This window comes from Thunnus thynnus, chromosome 7 (genome assembly GCF_963924715.1).
Source record: "Thunnus thynnus chromosome 7, fThuThy2.1, whole genome shotgun sequence".
Classification (NCBI taxonomy): domain Eukaryota; kingdom Metazoa; phylum Chordata; class Actinopteri; order Scombriformes; family Scombridae; genus Thunnus; species Thunnus thynnus.
In genome coordinates this window covers 4332363-4354457 of record NC_089523.1, presented here as the reverse complement: position 1 = coordinate 4354457, position 22095 = coordinate 4332363, and the positions used below count along the sequence as shown (strand labels likewise).

Genomic DNA, 22095 nt, shown 5'->3' with positions numbered 1-22095 from the left:
ATGTATATACCATCTACTATCAACAGACATGATTTAACAGCCTTGCCAGTGTTGAATAGTTTGGTTTGCACACATTAAATGTGCAGGGAGAGTAAAGGCAAGGAGGACATAATATATTAAGGTCTTTTCACTAGTCTTCTACTACTTCTTTTTTTTCTCTATTTTTTTTTTTTTTTTTTAGAAGTAAACATGTCACTATCTCAGGCACCACGACCATAAATTATCATCACTTGACCAACACATGAAACTAAACAACAGTTCCACATGCTCCAAATATCACAGCGTAGTTTGTCCTCCGCTCCTGCTGCGGAACAGAAAACAGTCTCTCCGGTTTATCCGTTTACTACAAACTGTCACGTTCACGGCAGATTAATAGATTCACAATGTGATGATCGACATGCCAGGCGAGCCCGAGCACTTTACAGTTTGTTAAAGCTGAAGACGCAACGTTTCTTTATCCATCCTCATGCATTCAGGCCTCAGGTCACAGCGGGGGGGTTCAGAGCAGGAACTGATATCACAGCGTGTTGAGTAAAGGATGATGAAGCCAGTGATGTGACAGTCAATTCAAAATTCAACTTACAAGGTAAATAACTACAAATTAACACAATAAATGCATTTCTTGCAAATAAAAAGTTGGCAAAACTAGTTTTGATGGGCTCACCCTCCACTACTGAATGTACAAAACATTAGAGACATTTTTTCTTGAGTTGAAGCTGCTTTTGCACAATTCAAATTTCAGCTGGTTTTGACACTGAAATAACTTTTTTCCTGCATTTCCTCTTTTCTGATTGGTACAGATTTGAGAGGATTTAGGAAAGACGGGTATAAAAAAAAAAAATCTAAAAGCAGCAGAGGCAGAAATATCTCAACTTTTAAGTTCCTGTTTTGGGTCATGAACTCTAGATACTACACTTCCCATGATGCAACTCAAAAGTGTCTATCATTAGGCCTCTAGACCTAGTAAACACCCACAACTTTCAAACTGACTGCACCAAGTTGTAACGCAGACATTCTGTTAAATAAATTTGTAGTTTCCAAGCTCAAGCCTGGATAACCCTGATGACATCACCATGACATCATCAGGGTTATGTTGCCAGACTTGAAAAAGCCATGAAGAAGCCATTTTACAACACAGGCTGACAGAATGACTGACATGTAAAATAAATGCATATACTCAATATTTTGTACATTCAGACTTTAGTAATGACAGTAAACCAGCTGATCCCCAGTGTGCTCTGGGCCTTTAGGCAGACGTCCCCATAGTGAAGATAAAAACATGCAGATCTGTTCACGTACTGCAATACAGCTCAGAAACAAATGAAAATGCATTCATACGATTGTAGCCTTCCAGCGAGGCTGTGCTGGACTCAGACACGCCATCAATAACACATAGTCAAGGCACAGTTCTGAATTGCATTAGTCCGTATTGTTGATCCTGCGTGGTCCTGTGTCAATGTGGTCTCTGTAGCGCCCCCTCATGGTTGCTGCTTTAGGCTGGCAGTGATGATGGCTGCTTCCCCGCTGTGTAGTCACATCATCAAGTTAGCTAAAGGTTACTTGGCAAATAGATGAGCTTCTGTTTATTTGTGTGTACACACAGGTGTATGCAGTTTGCACCTTAGTTGGCAACATGATGGCATTATACAAACACAGTGAGATATTCCTTTTCACAAGTACACTGAGGATGTGGTAGCTATGGTTGGACCAATATACGGGTTTGTTGACCTCTGAATGTTGGATATCATCCCGTCACTGACCTCTGACTAGCTGCTTCAAAACACTTTATGTCCTTTGTACATTTATTATTTGTTGAGTGTGGGAAATGTATTTTTTTAGCATCTTACCCCCGACTTAGATGAAAAGATTCATAATAACAATCTCTGTATCTAGTGAGATAAGTTTGGGATGTGTCAGGCTAGCTTAACAGTTAGCATAGAGACTGGAAGCAGATAGAAAATGCCCCATAAAAAGGGATAATTACAGATTTGCTATTTGAAGAAGTCACAAGTGAAGTGAATTTCCACACTTATTCATTCCCAATAGTTTGGTCAGAAGATTGATATGACTGTTGCGTCTGTACGCTAAATATGAAGCAGGAAAGGTTAGTTAGCTTAGCCAAGCATACAGACTAAAAACAAATGGGAAAAGCTAGCCTTGCTCTTTCCAAAAGTAAGCTATATAACAATGGCAGACTAGCTGTTTTGTCCATTTCCAGTCATTATGCTAAGCTAGGCTAGCTGTAGCATCATATTTAGCGTACAGATGTAAGAGTGGGCTCGATATTTTCATCTAACTCTCAGCAAGAAAGAGAATAAGGATACCTCCCAAAATGTCAAACTATTTTTTTTCAAATAAACTAATCCTTCAAGTATTTTATTATGGGCATAGTGAAATGATTAAGTCATCTAAATATACCAAATACTACACAAAACAGTGTTTTATCAGCAGCTTGTGTGACTTTTCAAACCCTGTATTGGTGGAACCATAGTGAGAACTGCTGAGTGAACTCCTGAGCTGTAGTGGGTCTAACAAAACACTTCCAGTTACTTTGGTAAGCCTACATGTGAAGTAATATGTTCTAGGATGCCGCTGTGGATAATGTTCTGTATATACTGCACTTGATCTAGTGAGCAGCAGTGAGCTGAAGTGACTGTTGTGGACTTGGAGGATGCAGTGCTTTCCTGTTTCATTGTTACAAACAAGTTTACTGAACAGTTGGATTCTCATCTCCAGTCCCTGTTGACTGTCTGATTTCTATTATTTCTCATAGGTTTATCCATTTGGAACAAGTTTTTTTTTTTTCAAATATATTTCTAAAATGATTTGATTGAAGATCTTTTAAACTCTTTCTGTCTAAACTGAGCACAGTCATGATGGAACACTCCAACTAAACATTGGCATTATGTCATTTGGCAATTTTTTTCTATAATGAGTAAAAAAAAAAAAAAAAAAAAAAAAAAAGAAAGGAAACAAATAATACAAAAGGTTCAACAAACAGTAACTACAAGATCTCCATTTGGCAATATAGAAAGGCTTTTTAAAAGTCTTTGACAGGTATACATTTTGGTTTATATACAGAAGTGTGTATGTGAGTGTGTGTGTGTCCTCCAAGGGCTCCCTTTTTCAATCCAGACAGAATCACGTAGAAAATGTGGAGGTGAAAACATCTACATAGTAAAATTAAAAGTGTGAGATAAAAATGAAAAGTAACAAACAAGGCGCTGTGTCCGCTGTGGACTGGAAACAGGAAGGGCCTGTAGAGTCTGTGATGGGAGAGTCCCTGCCGAAACGATCTGCTCGTCACCTGCGTTCTCAGTACTGTATGTGTGTGTGTGTGTGTGTGTGTCGTCTGTCAGTTCATGAACTGTGTGTATCCCTCCGCTCCTGTGACGATCACATCCATCCAGATCCTCATGGCCTCTGCTGAGGGGGCCACCATGTAGTAGAGCCGGTCGTGGGTCTTTACGCAGAAGGTCAAGGAAGGGTTGGGGCTCTGGAGGACGAGGGAAAAAAACAGAAAAATAGAATCAGACTTTCTTGTACAAACCTCAGATCTGACAGATGGAGATGGACTTTCCTACCGTTTACTACTCTCATTTGTCAGGTAGGGAGACCAACTACACTACATATTTACTGCAGCGCTGATCACAACTACATTGGAGTGATCTTAAATTTGTCTGACTCTAATGAGACAGTGCTAACCTTTTTTTTTTTTTTTTTTTAAATTCAGCCAATCTTTGAAAAACTCAGGTCTTTTAACGAATTCTCTAGATTGTTTTTAATTTCTAGAACCCTTAAAGCTGCACTAACCAATATTTTCATATTAACGATGGATCAGATGCAACCATGCGTAGTGTGAGAGAGTCCCAAACGGAATGATCACCTGACTCTGCAGTTCCCTTTAGACCTGCAGAGTGTTGGAGCATCTTTCAGATCATTGTTGTGGTTCAGTCTCACAGGGCTCCTTTAATTTGTTTTCAACAGCAATAAAAACTCCCCCAAGTGGCCAGAAATAAATAACTTAATGCAGCTTTAAAGACTCTTTCAAACATCTGGATGAGAAATATTCTGTATATTGCACAATAAAAAAGGATTTTTAAACCTGTTAACCAAGTTGCTACTCTGCTGTAAAAAATTAGAGCCAGAAATGACGTCTTTGTTTAATTTGTACAATGTGAACCAAAAATTGAAAGTTTTAATTCCAATTAAATGTATTATAGTTTGTTTTCAAGGTCAAGAATTAACTTTTAATCTCTACTACATTGTATTGTATAATATGTCTATATTATCATTCAAATTGTTCATAAGGCCATATGTCATTTTTGGCTACATGGATTGGAAACTGGTAATCTGGGAAAGAGGTCAAAAATCTTTTTTTCATCCAGATGATTAGATGGTTGGATAATTGTGGATATATCTTCAGAATAGTGTTGTTAAACCACCTGGATATTTCAAAGATTGATATTCTACTGAAGAGCACTGAGTTGTATTGAATTCAGCACAAAATATCTGGAGCATTGATCCAAAAATACTGTCAGAAACACAGCAGTCCATCCCTGATTTATACAGATTTCATGAAAATATGGGAATAACAAAACTCCTTCAAGAAAAACACATAAAAAAAACAAACTTTTACAGATGTTTTTTTCATGAAATTGTTGATGCTTTTTGAAGAGCAACCAACTAGACTACTTTAAAATCTCTTCCATCCTCACACACACACACAAACACACACACACACACACACACACACACACACACACACACACACACGTTCCACTCTTCTGCATCACTTTTCTCTAAACCGTCATCTTTCTTTCTGTTGGAAGTGACTTTAAAGTTTTTCCTCTGTAATGTGACATTGTAAGTGACAAGTAAAATCAAAGTTACAGTTGATCAGAGCCACACAGTTAAGAGTACGGTGCATTGCGACAGGCCATCAAACACACACACACACACACACACACTGAAGATGAGGAGGCAACAGCTCAGCTTTATGTTGAAGATAAAATGACAAAATGACAAGACATGTAAGGCTCAAGTCAAACAGCAAGCAGCCCTGATCATAAAGAAGAGAGATATGGCCAAAAACTACACCTACGGCTCTATCAGCTCTTTGAAAATGAGTAAAAGGCAAAGTAAAGGCAGATCAAATGAGATTGTATTTCTGTCAAACCTCACAGTGACTGAAAATGGCTTAATAACTCTATATAAATAAGCAGATTCTTGTTTTCTAACCACTCAGCTGGTTTATACTGGGAACACTGGGATGGACAGAGAGAGCAAGCAGTTACAAACTGACACATTTCAAGGATTTCAGGTCTCTACATACATTTCTTAACCATGCAGGATCAGTCCTTGACCTTCTATTCTCTGATTAGCACAAACGGTTTGGACACACGGGGTTCAGTGAGGTTAGACGGGTGAACAGAGAGCGTGGATACATACACTGCTCAAATTCAAGTTGAAAAATCCCTTCTGTGACAGCAGCGGGCCAAAGCAAAAAGCACACAAACAGGGAGAAAAGAAACAAAGAATACAGTATGTGCAGAGATATGTTTTAAATGAAAGAAGAAGATAAACAGAAGTGTGAAATAAATGAGAGAAAATGATTGTTGTCAGACACGTAGGTGTACCTTTGTGGCACTGCGGAGGTGATCGTAGTAGACCTCTTCTATCGCCTGGAAGTAGATCACACCCTTCAGCTTGGTCTCGTGTTTGTCTGTGGGAAGGAAAATAACGTGGGTTTGGTCAAAGACTTCAATTTATTGACAGCGATATACTTTTCTTGGCGATGAACGGCGAGGAGCATCGCTGTCCTGTCACCTAGGATAATGACGAGGAGAACGCACGACGCGGTCATTAAAAAGAGAAGGAATCAAACTTTGATCATGACCAATTTATCGTTTGTGATGATGGATGGAAAAAGACAACCACAGCACTTTTTCCTCTGTTTTTAAAACACTGGTGCTCTCATTGCATTTTCAGACTTGACTGCATTCTTACGCTACTCTGGTACATCATTGCAGTTTGTTTCATCAGCCACTGCAGAACTGCAGTAAGGAACCGGTGGGGAACTCGACACCCCTCTCTACCTCCAGGCACAAACACTCCACAAGCCAACTTAAGAGTAGTAGATAGAGACGCAGCGCTTCATTTCGAGGAATAATAGTTTCCTTTTAATATGCTGCTATTATCTGCTAATGACCTCTTTAGCATTCAAATAGCCCTGCATTTGCATCTCATTTGACTGCATCTAAATAACCAAAACTCTGGTTGTGGTGGAGGTTGATTAACAGGAATTAGCGACGCTCATGACTTATGCTCGTCGCCTCGCGTTACTCATTGTTCAAGGTCATGAGACAAGGGCAAGCGATGCATCTCAATCAGCCTCCTCGGAGAGCGCGGCGCATTTTAACTACTGGCAAAGTAATCTCAGTACACCTCCTCACCCTGGCTCACTTTCAACAAGGTACGCTCTAAGCAGCTTTAAGTGGAACCTTCTGAGGACTTCAAAGACCTGACGGTGAACAAGTGTCCCAAAGCTCCCAGTGTAAGATCAAATTACACCTCCGTGCGCGTCACATGCTACATGTAGTGCTGCTGAAGGTCTGGAGGACGCATGTTCTCTCTGTCACTCATCCATAGCGGAACATTCTGCCACTTTATATGTTGAATTTTTAAGCTTATTGCAACCACTTTGCAACCATAACCTCTCATATTTCCATACATTTACTATAATGTTATGCTACAAGCTGTAGCTGGATGATACAAAAACAACCTGAGAAAATCCTCTAGTGCATACGAAAGTCCAGACATTGAATTTGCAGTCAAAAATAATGTCAACATGTTTTTAAATGTAATGTTAATAATTTTGTATCACTAGAATGAATAAAAAGGGTCTTTGGGGAAATATCAGACATGCTCCTTTTTGTCTCGGCCAACTGGGGGTTGGTGTCAGAATCTAGCCTGCTAATGACTTTAGCAGTTCACTTTTCCCCAGTGAATGTTTGTTTGGTGGCTCATTCAACAAGCTAACATGCAGGACAAGATGTGTGTTCATGTTTGTAAGTTAGATAAGAAGGAGACTTTAGCAGGAAAGCTAATGTGGGTTGTTGTTCAGAGTCTGTGGCTCTTGTGTTGTGTAGCAGGATGCAATCAGGCTCAGTGTGACCGTCTGCTCTGCCTATGATAGAACAACACCTTATCGCTTTATGCTACATTTGATTTACTGTGTGGAAATAAAGACTCTAGGGCTGCAGCGAACAATTATTTTCATTCTCGATTAATCTGTAAATTATTTCCTTGATTAATCGATTAGTTGTTTGGTCCGTAAAATGTCAGAAAATGGTGAAAAATGTCGATCAAGGTGACGTCCTCAAATGTCTTGTTTTGTCCGAACCAACAGTCAACAACCCAAAGATATTCAGTTTTACTGTCACAGAAGACTAAAAAAAAGGAAAAATTTCACATCTGAGAAGCTATAATCAGAGACTAATCGTTGCGGCTCTAGAGGACTCCATCTAGTACGTAGACAGATAACCGAACAGTATTTCACTGAAATAAGGGGAAACCAAAGAATTTAAAATTAATTAAATAAATTAATTAATTAAAGGGTGGACAAAACAACAATCAAATACAGTAACATAGCAATAAACACCACTAGCTTGTTTTTTTAAGCAATATTTTCCAGTATTATATTTGATTCATTATACTGTGTGGTGTTGCCGTTATTTTGTCCACTCCCTGTCTCTCCACAGAGACCAGCAGCTAGGAGCCATCTCCAGGTGTGTGTGTTTTCAAACTCACAGCCCTTCAAATGTAACATTTTAATAGAGAGAGTAAAGCATTATGTAGCATTATGGGTGATTTATTTGACCGGTGAGAAGAGTCAAAAGTGTCTTTGTACATCTTTATGGACCTGAACACAGACTGAATCATCTGTCAAACAACTCAGTTACAGGCGTCACAGAATTTCACCATGACGATCTCCAAACTAACAGCTGGAGAAATAACTGACGGCTTCAAGAGCCTGATAAAGTGTGTGTCAGACTGTATCTTTCACTTTTTATGAGAGAAAAGGCAGCAGTGTTGATGACTTTCTTCTTCTTCTTGGACGAATACTATTTCTAGGAAACTTTCCCAACATAAATCTGAAAAAAATCTGTTTCTTATCTTCCAGAAGTCTTTCCAAAACCAGGTGTTAGGTCGTCTTATGATCAGGGTTGTTTTATTTTCAGGCCAGTATGGTTTTGAGTTTGAGACATGTGCTCGGCCACATGAACAAAAAATGTACGACTGATGAGCGGACAAAATATGACAATTCAAACTAGTCGTACAGAGACGTGCAGAGCAGAGCGTGTAGCACAAATCACTGAAACCACATTAGACTGAGCATCATTACCAACATTTCTTACCAACATAGTAGGAGAAGGTCCTTTTGAGGCGGTCAAAGACGAACCAGCGTTTCTTCCAGGACTTGATCTTGCCTCCCATCTTGACCAGGTAGCCCTTACACATCTTCTCAGTGAGGATGACGTGGTAGCAGGTTTCCACGCTGTGGCCCGACGTCTCCACATGGGTGCGTAGGTCGAACTCCTCCTTTCTAATGGGCAGGTAGCGAGTCATAGGACGGGCCTGGACACAGCAAAAAAAAAAAAAAGAAGAGGGTTATTGTCTGACGTAAATAGATGATGGATGGAACAGTTTTTGAACTGATCAAGAACAAATAATGAGATCAGATTCCACACATCACACAGGAAAATCTTTTATTTTTTGCATCTTTGTCTTCCAAGGAGAGATATGGTGTCCTGTGGTGGTTCTGATTCTGATAAAAAATACTGAAAATAGGGTAATTTTGCTATGAAAATGGTCAAATGTAATGATATTGAATTCTGACACAAAATATCAGCCACCAGAAACTCCCCTCCTCAGAAGCCCATATCAGTGAAGACCTGTCATTTTTCAACCATGCAGATTCAATTATGTCTCATTTTACTGACCTGAGAGAAGTTCTTGGACCTCATCTTGACCTCCTTCTCCACTAGCTGCTGCCGGTGGAAAGTTTCATCCTGCAGTCTTTTCTCCGCCTCCTCCCTCCTCCTCCTCTCCTCCTCCAGCATCTGACGGCGAGCGAGGCTCTCTCGTTCCTGGAGGAGAGCGTGCTTTCATTAAATATTTTTTTGATCTACAGCATGGAAAGGGTTTGCAGAACACACATGCTCTTCTTCAGCTCAGGCTCGGCTTCACATTCATACATTTATGTACATTTTTCCAGATGGCAGCCGCCGACAAACTCGCACTGCTGGCGACTGTGCAGCTCTACCACAACGGCTCATTCTTTACACATCTGAAGGCACAAACACACACACATACACTATAAAAAAAGAACACTATCAGCCTTTTATTTCAGCCTAAGCTTCTTCATCAGAGCACAAAGAGATGAAGGTATTTGATACAGAAGTCAATAAAAATGAATGAAGAGATGAAGTCGCTGCCTTTTCTTCACATTCACGCTCAGTTATCGACAGCAGCTCTGCGAGGACTCATCGGTCTAGAGGTATGGATTGAGGATAATTGAGTTCTTGCGCTCTATAAACTCCCCTCTGAAGTTGAAGTCTTACCCGAGATTCAATAAGTCTGGCTTTCTCCAGCTGTGCCTCCTTCAGCATTTTCTCCATCTCCTCAATCTTCAGCGCATCCACTCCTCCGACACTGGTGACAAACACAAGCACAGAGAGACCAGACTTTTACATCCTGATAAAAAAAATAAATAAATAAATGTTTTGTAGTATTCAAAGCAATGCTATTTTACACTATATGTGAGTGTGGTCCCTGCTGTACATATGAGGACATTTTCATCATACAAAAACAAAACAATGCAAGGAAACTCTTCAGTGTTTACCCTGTGGATGTGTTCTTGTAAAAAACAGCATAAATAAAAAAAACTCTCCTTTAAAAAACAAAAGCAACAACAGTCAAAATAACACTGTCAAACATTTTCACGTACACTGACACTGACTGGATTCACATTAGAGTATTAAATTTGAGGCTTCTCATTAATATCCTGCTGTGGATACGCACATCCAGCAGGTAAATGATTGAAGAATGAATCTTAAGTGCTATGAGGATCTGTTGAAATATACACATCTGCTGTCTGTCTCTATCTGCCCACCACGTCCCTCACTCTCACTAGAACTCACTAGCATTTCAAGTGCAGTATTTCCTAACAGCTTATATCAGCCTTATGTCACCTTACATAAAAACGACCCCGATGACTTCACCAGTGAGGTTAATTTGATATACTTATAAATGACATAAACTTAACACATTTGAGAAAAATAAATCAGTATTTGGAGATAAAGAGTCAGATTGGTTCATCCCTATATGGGATGATACAGTCAGTGTCTTGTCTCAATCTTGTCTGCTTTGTGGTTTCCTCTCTCTCTCCTGTCCTAGCTGGCAGTCTCCACTGTGCACCTTTAATTACAGAGCAAATCCAATTAAAGTCATCTAAGAACATATCACTGAGAGTTTTTTTTGGCACTTGAGAGCTGTAAAGGAGTCATGAATGACGGCTGCTGCTAAGAGCATGCTGTGGTGAACGCTGTTGTAATACAGCTCACAGCTTGGCCACATTAACAGATGCTCTCCAAATCACCCAGCCTATGGATAAGGACTTTAACTGGTAGGGAGCAGTGTGGGAAGATTAGCCGCCTGTGTGTCCTTTTAAATGCTTTTGTCTGTCTGTTGTGTATTAAATCTGACGCTGTGGCATCTGCTGCAAGGCTTCAAGCTAACATGTTGAATTTTAGCAGGTAAAATGTGTGTTATGATACAATGAATGATGACCAGACATGGGTTTTGGGTGATAAGAACAATGTCAGACTGAGAAGATCCAGTCACAGTCTCCAAATACTAACATAAATCTGTCAGCTGGAGTCAGTGCACAGCTGTCACCTCTGTATCACTACACTCCTTCCTGTGACTGAGTATGTGTGAGTGTGTCTGTGGTACCTGGACATGTTATCTGGCGAGCAGGCCGAGTTGTTCCCTGTGGACACGCTGGTGTCCATGCTGTCAGAGCTCTCCAGGCTCAGCGTGTCGTAGGGCTGCTCTCCGGCTGATGGGGGCTGGTGGTGCAGGATGGAGTGGTGTACTAGAGGAGGGGGGCCTATGGAGCTGTGGCTCAGCGCGGGGGAGTAGGAGGGCGACGGGGAAGAGGAGGTGAGGAGGTGGGTCTGCGAGCCGTGGAGCGCCTCCCACTGGCACTGAGCCTCCGCCGCCGCTCTCTGCTTGAGCTCAGCTAGACGACGTCGCTGCTCTTCGATAACCTGATGACCTGGAGAGATGAGGGCGAGTTCTGGTGAGCGGATTTGATCGACCTCCGCCGAAATAAAAAAGGAACCGAGCGACTAGTTTCTAATTTTATCCATTATATAGCTTTTAACTCTCTCTGATGCACACCTCAGCATGAAACCCTTCTACACTGTAAATTCTCGTCAGAAAAGCCCGTTTTACAACAGTACGGCATCCTGCTGGCTTTTTCTGTGATTACCATTCCTGTTGTGACCAGCATCAGAAGAAACAAGTGTTCAGCCGTCTCTCTCCCCGTATGGTCACACCATCTAATCTCATTCACATTCCCCGCCGGCCTGTGTCTCCTCCACTGCCCACAAGCCAAAATGCCAAATATATTCAAGACAGAGCTACTCAGTGTAAGATCTCTGTTAAAGGAGTCATTTGTGTGTAACAGTCTCATTTTTTCAAAGAATCTGGACATTGTTATGGTAACAGAATCATGAGTGCAACCTGATGATTTTACTCCTCTAATTGAAGCCTCTCTTCTTGTTTCTTCGCCAACCTAACCTTTTGGTAAGGAGGTGAGGGGTAGCTGTTTTCTTCAGAAATAATTTAAATCTTTCTTGTATTGACTTACAACTGTTTTCGTCCTTTGAGGCACTTTTATTTAAGGGGAATACCCAGTGCCTGTGCCTTCCAATCTACAGACCCCCCAAATCTTCTTTTGGCTTTATAAATGAATTCTTAGAACTATCAATAATCCTACCCAGATATGACAGGTTTTCAATTCTAGGTGATTTAATATTCATGTCTGCTGCACCTCTAACAGTCTAAGTGCTGCATTTTTATCCCTGATTGATTCTTTTAATGTATCTCTCTCCCTGACTGGGCCCACTCATCGTCAGGGCCATACTCTTGATCTCGTTTTATCTTACGGTCTTACATTATCTGACTTGACACATTCTGATCCTTGTATTTCTGATCACTATTGTGTAAGTTTCAATTTGGTTTTACCTCCTTGTTTTAGCTGCTCACGTACACAGTGAGAGTCTAGATTTTTTTTTAATTCTACCTCTGCCACTATTTTTAGTAAAGCCTTTAACACTATCCCTCGTGAGATAGAGCCCTTATTATCAGTGGATGAGCATCTAACTAATTCTGTCTCTTTCTTTACTGTCCTACAAACTTTGTTTAAGGATCAAAACGTACATTTTCTTCAGGAGATGTATGCTATTACTTTTCTTAATTGTAACATGCTTCAGTGATTTTATATAATTTTTTTAAGTATTAAAATTTATATCGGCAGTTGATGGGAGGAATTTTTGAACTGCTTTGGAACCTTTGTCACTTTGAGACTCAACTGTTCGCATATCCCTTATCCTACAGACCCCATTCAAACTTGGTAACCAAATTCAGCAAAGTTGTACAGATGGGGATGCATCCTCTTGTCCTGTTTAAAGCCATGGGTGAGCATCAGTGGCACGGCCCCTGAATGGTTTAAGTCATATCTTACAGACAGGACTTTCTGTGTTGGTATTGCTGAGGCTAGGTCTTACACAACTAGGCTGCATAGTGGGGTTCCTCAAGGTTCGGTACTGGGGCCCATTCTGTTCACCATTTACATGTTGCCTTTCAGACATTTTTACAAAGATGATAACCAGGTTTACCTCCTCTGTGACCCCAATAACTTCAATGGCATTTTTTTGCTTATAAAATGTCTCAAGGACATTCATAAATGGATGGTTCAAAATTTCCTTTAACTTAACTCAAAAAAGACTGAGATACTTCTTGTTGGCACATACTAGCACAAACATACTAGGTTCATACTTTCATCTTAATACTCCACAGTGTAGAAACCTTGGTGTTTTATTTGACAGTAACCTCACTTTGAACATCAAATATGTCATACAGTCATGTTTTTTTCACTTAGGAAAATCTCTAAAATTAAGCAATTTCTGTCTACCAAAATCCCTCAAACAGTTATTCATGCTTTTATTTCATCACAGGTAAATTAAGATTATTGCAACTCCCTTTTCTCCATCCGCAGCAAAAAGTCCCTCTTTTTTCTACAATTAATCCAAAATGCAGCTGCCAGGATTTTAACAGGTACCAGGAAATGAGAGCACATTAAACCTATCATTTCTTCTTTGCACTGGCTGCCTGTTAGATTTAGAGTTGATTTTAAAATTTTACTTATCACCTTTAAAGCCTGGAACGTTTAACCCGAAGCTATATTTCTGACCTTTTAATTCCCCATGTGCCGCCATGGGCCCTGAGGTCCATCAGAGCTTTGGAGCAACCTTCCAGAGGGGATTAGGAGGGCAAAGTCTATCTATATTTAAATCTCTTCTTAAAAAACACTTTTATAGTCTAGCCTTCCTGTGATCCTTCTATCTTACCTTTCCCACACCATTTTTTAAAAATTGTTTTTAATTTTTTTATCATTATGTTGTACTACTGTATTTTATGTCTTATTTCTTTATTTCATTAACTGTTTTCTTGGTGGTTCTATTGTTCTTATTGTTTTTACAATGAACACTTTCATGATTCCTGTTGTTTGCTGTTTTTACTCTGTAAAGCACCTTTTAAACCTTGTTTGGGAAAGTTTCTATACATATAAAGTTTATTAATATTATTATTATGATCGCCAGATGAAGATCAAACTTGCAAGCAACACAATCAGTAAATCAACAGAGGTCCATTTGATTCCTACAGAGCTGGGAGATCACCAGATGTAAACCAACATGCTAGCTGTTGATCATCCCAAGCATCCAAAATGTCTAGAGCTACTAAATGTACAACCATCACCAGCCCAGAAACTACAGACCATAAACCATGCATCACACATACAAGTATGTCCTCTCTCCAAGTACCACAAGCCAGAGCGTGATTACAAAAAGTCCCATCACCACAAAGTTGGAGCAAAAGCTAAAACATCTATCTAACTTTCCACATTTCAAATCCATGCTGCTGTGAACCCAATAATGGGCAGATACATCTGGAAAGAGGCGCCCAGGTCGATAACTCAAAGGAGGAGCACACTCAACCCTGAACATGCAAGATTTATTCTCCACCAGCAGCAACGTTCATAGAAGATTGATGGAAGAAGAAAGAGTGTTCAATGTTACAGACAAAAGAAAAGATGAAAAGAAATCTTTGGAGGGGAGAGGAGTTAATGACACATCAGAGATGGAAGAGACAGCGAGAAGAGGGTTAGGTGAAGAGTCTGAAATTAACACCTGCCAAGTGTCAAGTTGTGGTAAATGTTACCTTTGATGGATAAATCAATAGAAGTAAGCTGCCAGACTGGCTTAAGTTTTGGATAAGACTTGATTTTTTTTTTTTTTTTTTGGTACATACCATCTTTGTTTGGTCTTTGCTTATGTTGAAGCCTTCAGACAGGCTCCTGACTGTTCGTGCTGGTATCTAAATATCTGCTTCTCTTTTGTCTGGGTTGTTGATTATCCACACGTTAGCTTTAACCTCACTGATCTCAATGAGGAATTAACCATTTTTTAGTGATTCAAGCAATAAAACAGGTTGGGTGACATTTTGACCGATAAGTCTCGGCATTTCTTTGGTTGACCTTTGGCAGGAGAGATTAACGGCTCATTTCAGACACTGTGTAGAAAGACAGCAGATGAAAGAAACGGATGAATCCCACTGAACAAAAATATGAGAAACCATCAACTCCTCCTGAGCGGTCTACCTGCTGATCCTTCCTCTATGGTGGCCTGTCTGGAGGTCTGGGGCTCTGTGGTGTGGCAGCCGGGAAAAGACAAGTCCACAGACAGAGACACACAGACAGACGTGAGAAAACTCAACTGCACACGCTGACAAATGTGACCAATCAGGGTTTCCTACCCAGCACCTGTGGTTGTCAACCAGCAGAGCTAAAACACCAGCACACAGACCACTTTCCTCTGATCCATTTAGTCAAACTGCACCGAAGCAGGTGGAACATTGTTATTTTTCTAAAACACACTGAAGACACACATACAGCTCTGTGAAGAAGAGCGCAATAACACTTCACAATAACCAACACTAACTAATTCATTCATAATTACTGAACATATATTCATGTTGATTATATTGTCTTTTCCTCTGTGTTATCTTGTAACTTTTAGAAGAAAGAAGAAGAAAAAGGACCCTGCATGTACTTGATCATGCTTTCAGAAAGCAGAACACCACCTCACCCTCATAGAAATATGATGATTATCACATGCAAACATGTTGCTGCATGACTCCCATGGTCTTTATGTCACATTTACAAGCTACAGGATGGAACATAATTGTATTATTATGGTGGTATTATATTTTTTTTAACATTAATAATAATAATTTGCAAATGAGTATCATGACATGACTTTACTTAAGGGAACACGAGAAAGGTAAATAATGGTGATCTCTTGTGTGAGGTGAGGATTGAGTAATGATGAACAGCTTGTGTTATTTGCATTCAGTTCATTAGGTAGGCCTGTAGGGCTTCTGGTAAGTTTAAACATGTCTGTCTCTTCTCTCCTGATCTGCCAACTGGCATCTGCTAGATGTGTTTTTCTACCGTTTTATGCTCCACTTCTTTCAATAACAACAGTATTATAACAAGGCCATGATTAAATAATGTTAATACAAGTTTAACTCATGTTCCTGTTTCGCTATCTTGCAAATGTGACGTAAAGATCACTGGGTCGTTTAACTTTTGAATAAATAGTTGTTTCTATGAGAATAAGTGTTGTTCTGCTTTCAGAGAGGCTGATCATGCAGGAATCCTTTTCATTTGGTTGTCTTCCCATTTTTCTTTGTCTTCTTTTTTTATGTTAAACACTTTGAGCTGCATTTAATACATGATAAATAAAAATAATCATTTAGAAACATTTAACCTAGAAAATGAGAATTTTTTTCATTGATTTCATCTACATATAACTATGGTCGAATGCATAAATGACATTTTTAATGGCATTAATGATTTACAGTGAATTATTCTCCATTAATGAGTATCTAATGCAGGACATCCATGTCATGTTCAGTTTGTTGTTACTGCATCATTAAACAATAATTGAACAGTGTGTTTAGAAGTGTTGGATATTGTAAAGTGCAGCTCCAGGCGGAGCAGCGTGCAGACTGTTACCTTTCTGCTGCAGAGCGAGCTGTCTCTTCGTCTCGATGTCCTGCAGGGTGGCAGCCAGGTTCCTGGGCAGACTGCCAGTGCTGTTGGCTGCCAGCAGAGGGCTCTGCTGGGTCACAGGGAGCAGATAAAATATCTGAATTAAATGCCAAAAGCAGGTTTAGACGGAGTTCAAATATTTCTCTGGCGTTAAGGGAAGAGTGTGATTGATAGTATTGATGAACACAATACATCCAATATGGAAATGAACAACTAGTCTACCTTGGAGCTTGAGTTGCGTCCTAGTGTTGCTGCTCCGTGCTGCAGAGGGGATCCAGAGCCTGATCTCGCTTGATAAGGAGAATGTCCCGGATCACTGTCCAGCTTGGAGCGGAACACCTGAGTAAGGAGCACACATACAGGATGAAGAGCTTAAGCTCAGGAGGTGCTGATGAAACCCATGTGATGGCAGATGTAGTGTTTTAGAACGATGTTATGAGTACAACAACTCCACCATGGATGAGTTGCAAGCACCTGCTGGAGAACGATGCTTATGAGCATGATTAGCATGATACTGTGAGTGCTACAGATCGCTGATGTTGTTAAAATAAAATGCTGGAATTATTAATTTCAGTATCAAAGACTGACTGAAAAATATCAAAGAGCCTGCAGACAATACACAAGTTAGACTAACACACACACACACACACACACACACCTGGAACAGGTCTTTCCATTGAACAGCTCTTTGATCAGGCCTACTTAAGTTAATGCTGCATTCATGTACTATGGGAGTATCTTTATGGTTCAAAGTTATGTCTTCACACATTCAAACTTATTTCACGTGGTGACATTTTTAATGGACTCAACCTGCTGCAGGCAGTTACTCTCAGCTTTATTCCAAACACACATAAACTGAGTTTATGTTTTACACCAAAGCAAACACTTACATTTCAGTCACAGTAAAAAAAAACCCTCCAGCATGCAGCTGTGACCTGCTGTATCCTTTCAAGAGCTGTGTTCATAAAATGATATATTAATCCAGTTTGGTTTTATCTGTCAGACTGAAATGATCAGTAATAGTTGCTGTTTACATGTACTGACAGAGTTGTTCACCATCTGAAAGCTGAGGTGAGCTGTTATTATCTAAGAAGCTTCTCCATATGATGTAAATGCAGCATTATTGAACACCTGACATGTAAAGGCTTTGTCTTCATTCCTTTCACACACACACACACACACACACACAGATCCAGCTCCTTCTCTGCATGTGAGTCAAAAGCAGCAGGTTGAAGCTTTGCAAAGGCATCACAGCACACAGAAACAGCAAAAAGGATGGGTGGGAAAAAACAGGAGAAAGAAGGCCCTCTACCTGCAGCGCAAGCCTGCGGCCTGACAGTGCCTTGGCTGGCAGAGGGGGAGGACAGAGCTGGCTGGAGCCAGCCATCAGCTCCTGGTACCACTGCTCTAAATCTAGCTTGGGGAGGTGAGGCCTGCTGCCCTCAGGCTGGTACTGGAGACCACAAAGAGAAGCAGCAGAGGAACAGATAGAAGAGGATAGAGAGGGAAGAAAAGAAGGAAAATGAAGAAGAGAAGACAATGAGGAGATTAGAAAGCATTCAAAGACAGTAGGAGGTGGGTAGAAACATTTGTTTTATACTTTGAAAATTGTTCTTAAATATCTTCAACACGTTGTTGCAGCGGCATTATGCTTTATACCCTCTGGCTGCTATATCCCTATTTTACATTTCTGTATTTTAATTCTATGTTTCCGCTGCAATGACCCAGTTTCCCACAAGAACATTAAAGTTTTCATCTTGTTTCATGTCTTACTTAAATGAATCTGTCCTTGGACTCTTATACACATCTCTGCAGTTTGAGTTACAGCTAATCACTTTTTACACTGACTGACTTACTCCACATAAAGGTTATTCCTGACAAATCCTTGAATAGAACGACAGACATCTGAAGGAATGAAACATGGTTGATTGTTTTTTTCCTCTCAGTCAGAAGCTCCTACTGTCTGTTTTGTCTCTATTATTCTCAAAACTCATTAAAATCAGCTGACTGCTGCTTACATAATACAGTCGCTCCTAACGTGACTATCATGCAGCTAATCACCATGTTCAATACAACTTTATTGCACAGACTTTAATGCTCTCCTGGTGGCTATTCAAGTTTCATTTTGGAACGACAGGCTCATTTTAATACAATGACTGGCAACTAATGCTATAATGTGTTGTGGAAAGTGATGGATTACATTAGTTAAAGCAGCTGTGTGTGTCTGGCAGACGCTTTTAGCAGATCTTTGAAAACAATGGGAGTCTGTGACTTCAGGCAAACCTGCAGTACAACAGATAGTAAGAGCTGCCGACTCTGAAAAATAACATCACAGGGTTTAGAGTCTCCATGGCTTCAATAGTGACAGGAAAAAGTATTATCCTATGTAGACCTGTAACACTTACAACAATGTAGACTGACTGTAACATCTTTTGTCTGAAGAAGGCAGAAACTGAAGCAAGAGCAGGTCAAATAAAGATTGGAGACAAAGAAAGAGTTCTATAATGCCAGGTCAAAGTGCGGTGACATGACAGCATATCGTCCCAGACGAAGAGTAAGACTGGGGGAGGGAAGTGCACCCACAGAGATTATATGTGGCAGGAGAGGAAGGATGAAGGACAGCACACACCTCCACAGAGAGAGACAGGGAGGAGCCGTGAGGAGAGGGGAGGCAGGAGAAGGCGGGGTCTACTGCTCCAGACTGCAGGGGCTGGCGAAGCGGGGAGGTAGGGGACGACTCCACCTTTGGCATCCCATACATCTGATTTAACTGGCCCACTGTCACATACTCCTTCCAAAAAGGCAACACACACACACACACACACACACACACAAACAGACCAGGAGGAGAGGAGAGGAGAGGAGAGGAGAGGAGAGGAGAGGAGAGGAGAGGAGAGGAGAGGAGAGGAGAGGAGAGGAGAGGAGAGGAGGAGGAGAAACAGGAGTGAAGACAGACAGGTCAGCGAGACAGGCAGCAGGAGGGAAACATATCAAATACACTTCTGCATCAAGTCATGAAGGAGCGCGGGGAGGAGAGGACACACTGACACACAGCTTATAGCAGCACAAAACACACCATCAACAACAGGGTTAGAGAGATATATAGTGTACAGCCAACACCGGCCTACTATCATACTACTTATAGTATATGACATAACACATCAATACTGTTCTTTAAATGTGACGCTTTGATTAGTTTCACTTGTCTTATATTGATTGTTATCCTGGGTTTTTGCCCGTGTTATAAGGGCTGGGTATCACTGGCAACCAATTGAAAAACTGGTCAAATATTTCCTCATTTAAATCATAGCAATGGTAATTTCAGACTGTATTGTATATTTGTTTGTTTATTTGTTTATTTATAGGGGACGGTGCAAAAAGTTGCAATGAATACAGGAGAGAGAATGCATCACAACATTTAGTCCTGACAATCTTAAACCAGCAATACGATCAGACGCTGTCAATCATCATTCATGGATACATATCTGAGTAGGTTTGAACTCTCCATATGTGATACAGTACTCTGGGTTGCTGCTCTTACAGAAAAGGCTGATTGTCCATTGTCCTTGTTTTGCTGGAGGTGCTGTCCATGACTTTGACTAAGTGGCTTAAAGGAGGAGTTGCCACTCCATGCAGGGTCATGAGACACAACTCCATGTACTGTTTCAAACTTCCCACGCTGAATAACTGATATGACAGCCGTGGTAATAATTGAGTTTGTTATCAAGTTCTTAATGTGTTTGTTTGGTTCCAGTTTAGGACCAAGTTGTGAGGCGAAAGCTACGCTGTGAGAGAATCGTTGCATGCATGTATAATTTTGTAACATCTAACAGATAAAGTCTGTTCATTCTGACGTCAGCATTTTAAACTTCCTTTAAAGTCAAATCTGAATCTAAAACAAAAACTGTTTTTTTGTTTTTCTCCATTTAGCAGTGCATCAGATGGACAGTCTATATAAAATCGTTGTTGTAATCTCTTGTATATTATACAGTATAAGTTCTTTAACGGCTGTCCTGTGTTTAGAACTAAAATGAAATATTGATGCAGAAAACAGTCAAGAAAAATCTGAAAAAGGGGATTTTGTAGAAAAATGTGTTTATATACCTCAATGTGAGGTATCAATAAATATATAATATACCAATATGAAAACTCACGTCTCATTCTGAAACAGTATCAAAAAAATCTAAATGATGCCCAGCCCAACATGTTATACAATTATTTACTTTTCATAACACTGATTTTGGCATATTGAGGTTACTCATTGCAGTTACTGATAGAGAAGACCAGCTTCTGCTTTTCCTCAGTCTAACTCTACATTTATTAGTCCAACACTAATTAAACCCTCTGAACTGCTGATAAGATCCAGTCAAGCATCCTCAGTCTAACAGCTACAGAGGCGGTGAGTACAAGCTGCTTACACCAAACAGCCAAGCCAGCAGAACAGTCAGTTTGATTAACAGCAAACCAGCAGAGGGAGCAACATGACATGAAAATGGAAGAATGGAGAAAGAAGAGCAGAAAGTAAGTCGAGACAGAAACAGAGCACAGCAAGTCAGGAGACAGACAGACAGACAGACAGACAGACAGGAAGTGATGGTACCTCGCTGGCGCCAGCTAATGCAGCATCTATGGCAAACGAGTGGCCATGCCAGGTGGGCTTGTTGCTTTCATGGTAGCCGCTGCTGCCGTACATCTTATAGACATCCGACAGCTTCATATACTCCTGAGCGCCGGCCAACAGCAGCAACGGTCAGACAAGATGAGAAGCCATGAAGACACGCTGCACTGCACCACTTGTGTACAGTACATTAACACACACACACACACACACACACACAAGCACAGAGCCTTGCACTTTTTCTTATTTCTGAGATTCTGCAAGCAAAGCAATAGGCCCATATTTAACCTGGTTGTTCACATGATGTAATTTAAGGTGCATGGTGCATGTGACAGACAGACAGGAACACACCGAGCAACACATCTGGCTGACACACAATCAGGAGATCACACACGGGTGCTTTGTTGGTTTTTTTTCGCATGGCTCAACCAGTGATGTAGTGGTAAATTAAAGATGTTGAAAATGTGATCATCATAAGGAAATATAACTGATTCATGCTTTTCCCTCTTTCCCCTGCTCATACAAAGTGACCAAAGTGAGATTTGATGTGGGTTCATTTTGGGTGGATCCACTACATCCGTGAGCTCTGAACAGACAAAACCCAGCGTGAACTGACAGCTACTGTGCTGGCACCTCTTAACATAGTTGTCGTTAACTATGTTCTATCTGAAAGAGCCACCTGGGCGAGCACAGTACAGACGACAGGTACAGTTACAGCCACGGTGTGACCAGGACATTAACAGTGTGATGGGTGATCAGCAGAAAGAAGCAGCGGGCTTCATGCAGCGATGGTTAGTCCGGTTACCTCTGTAGGGCTGCTGGGGTACAACTGACAGTGAGGGGAGGGATGTAAGTAGGAGGGAGAAGCTCGGCAGAGGGAATACTGGGAGGAGTGGAGATCCTCCAACAACAGGTCAGCCTCGCTGATATGGAGCGCTTCCTGTTTTAACAGTTCAGGAATAAGTGCTTTTCATACAGGTGCTCGTTAAAGAGTTTGTATGTCTAAGAA

General features: G+C 40.7%; 1 protein-coding gene across 12 annotated transcripts in view; it reads right to left on the bottom strand.

Annotated features, from left to right (window-relative positions):
• Positions 1–145: 145 nt before the first annotated feature.
• The window catches only part of phldb1b (pleckstrin homology-like domain, family B, member 1b), a 105059-nt gene continuing 83109 nt past the window's right edge, over positions 146–22095 (bottom strand). For 4 of the 12 annotated variants that reach the window (XM_067593893.1, XM_067593891.1, XM_067593896.1 and 1 more), the window contains 12 exons: positions 21892–22026; positions 19098–19259; positions 17781–17921; positions 16691–16807; positions 16433–16538; positions 15014–15058; positions 11020–11344; positions 9627–9717; positions 9006–9152; positions 8421–8640; positions 5640–5725; positions 146–3496 (listed from right to left, as the gene is read on the bottom strand). In XM_067593893.1, coding sequence (XP_067449994.1) covers positions 3356–3496; positions 5640–5725; positions 8421–8640; positions 9006–9152; positions 9627–9717; positions 11020–11344; positions 15014–15058; positions 16433–16538; positions 16691–16807; positions 17781–17921; positions 19098–19259; positions 21892–22026 — 1716 coding nt within the window. In that variant the 3' untranslated portion in view covers positions 146–3355. Of the gene's footprint in view, positions 3497–5639; positions 5726–8420; positions 8641–9005; positions 9153–9626; positions 9718–11019; positions 11345–15013; positions 15059–16432; positions 16539–16690; positions 16808–17780; positions 17922–19097; positions 19260–21068; positions 21192–21891; positions 22027–22095 lie in introns of all 12 variants that reach the window. The other 8 variants (XM_067593899.1, XM_067593897.1, XM_067593890.1 and 5 more) reach the window with 7 other exon arrangements.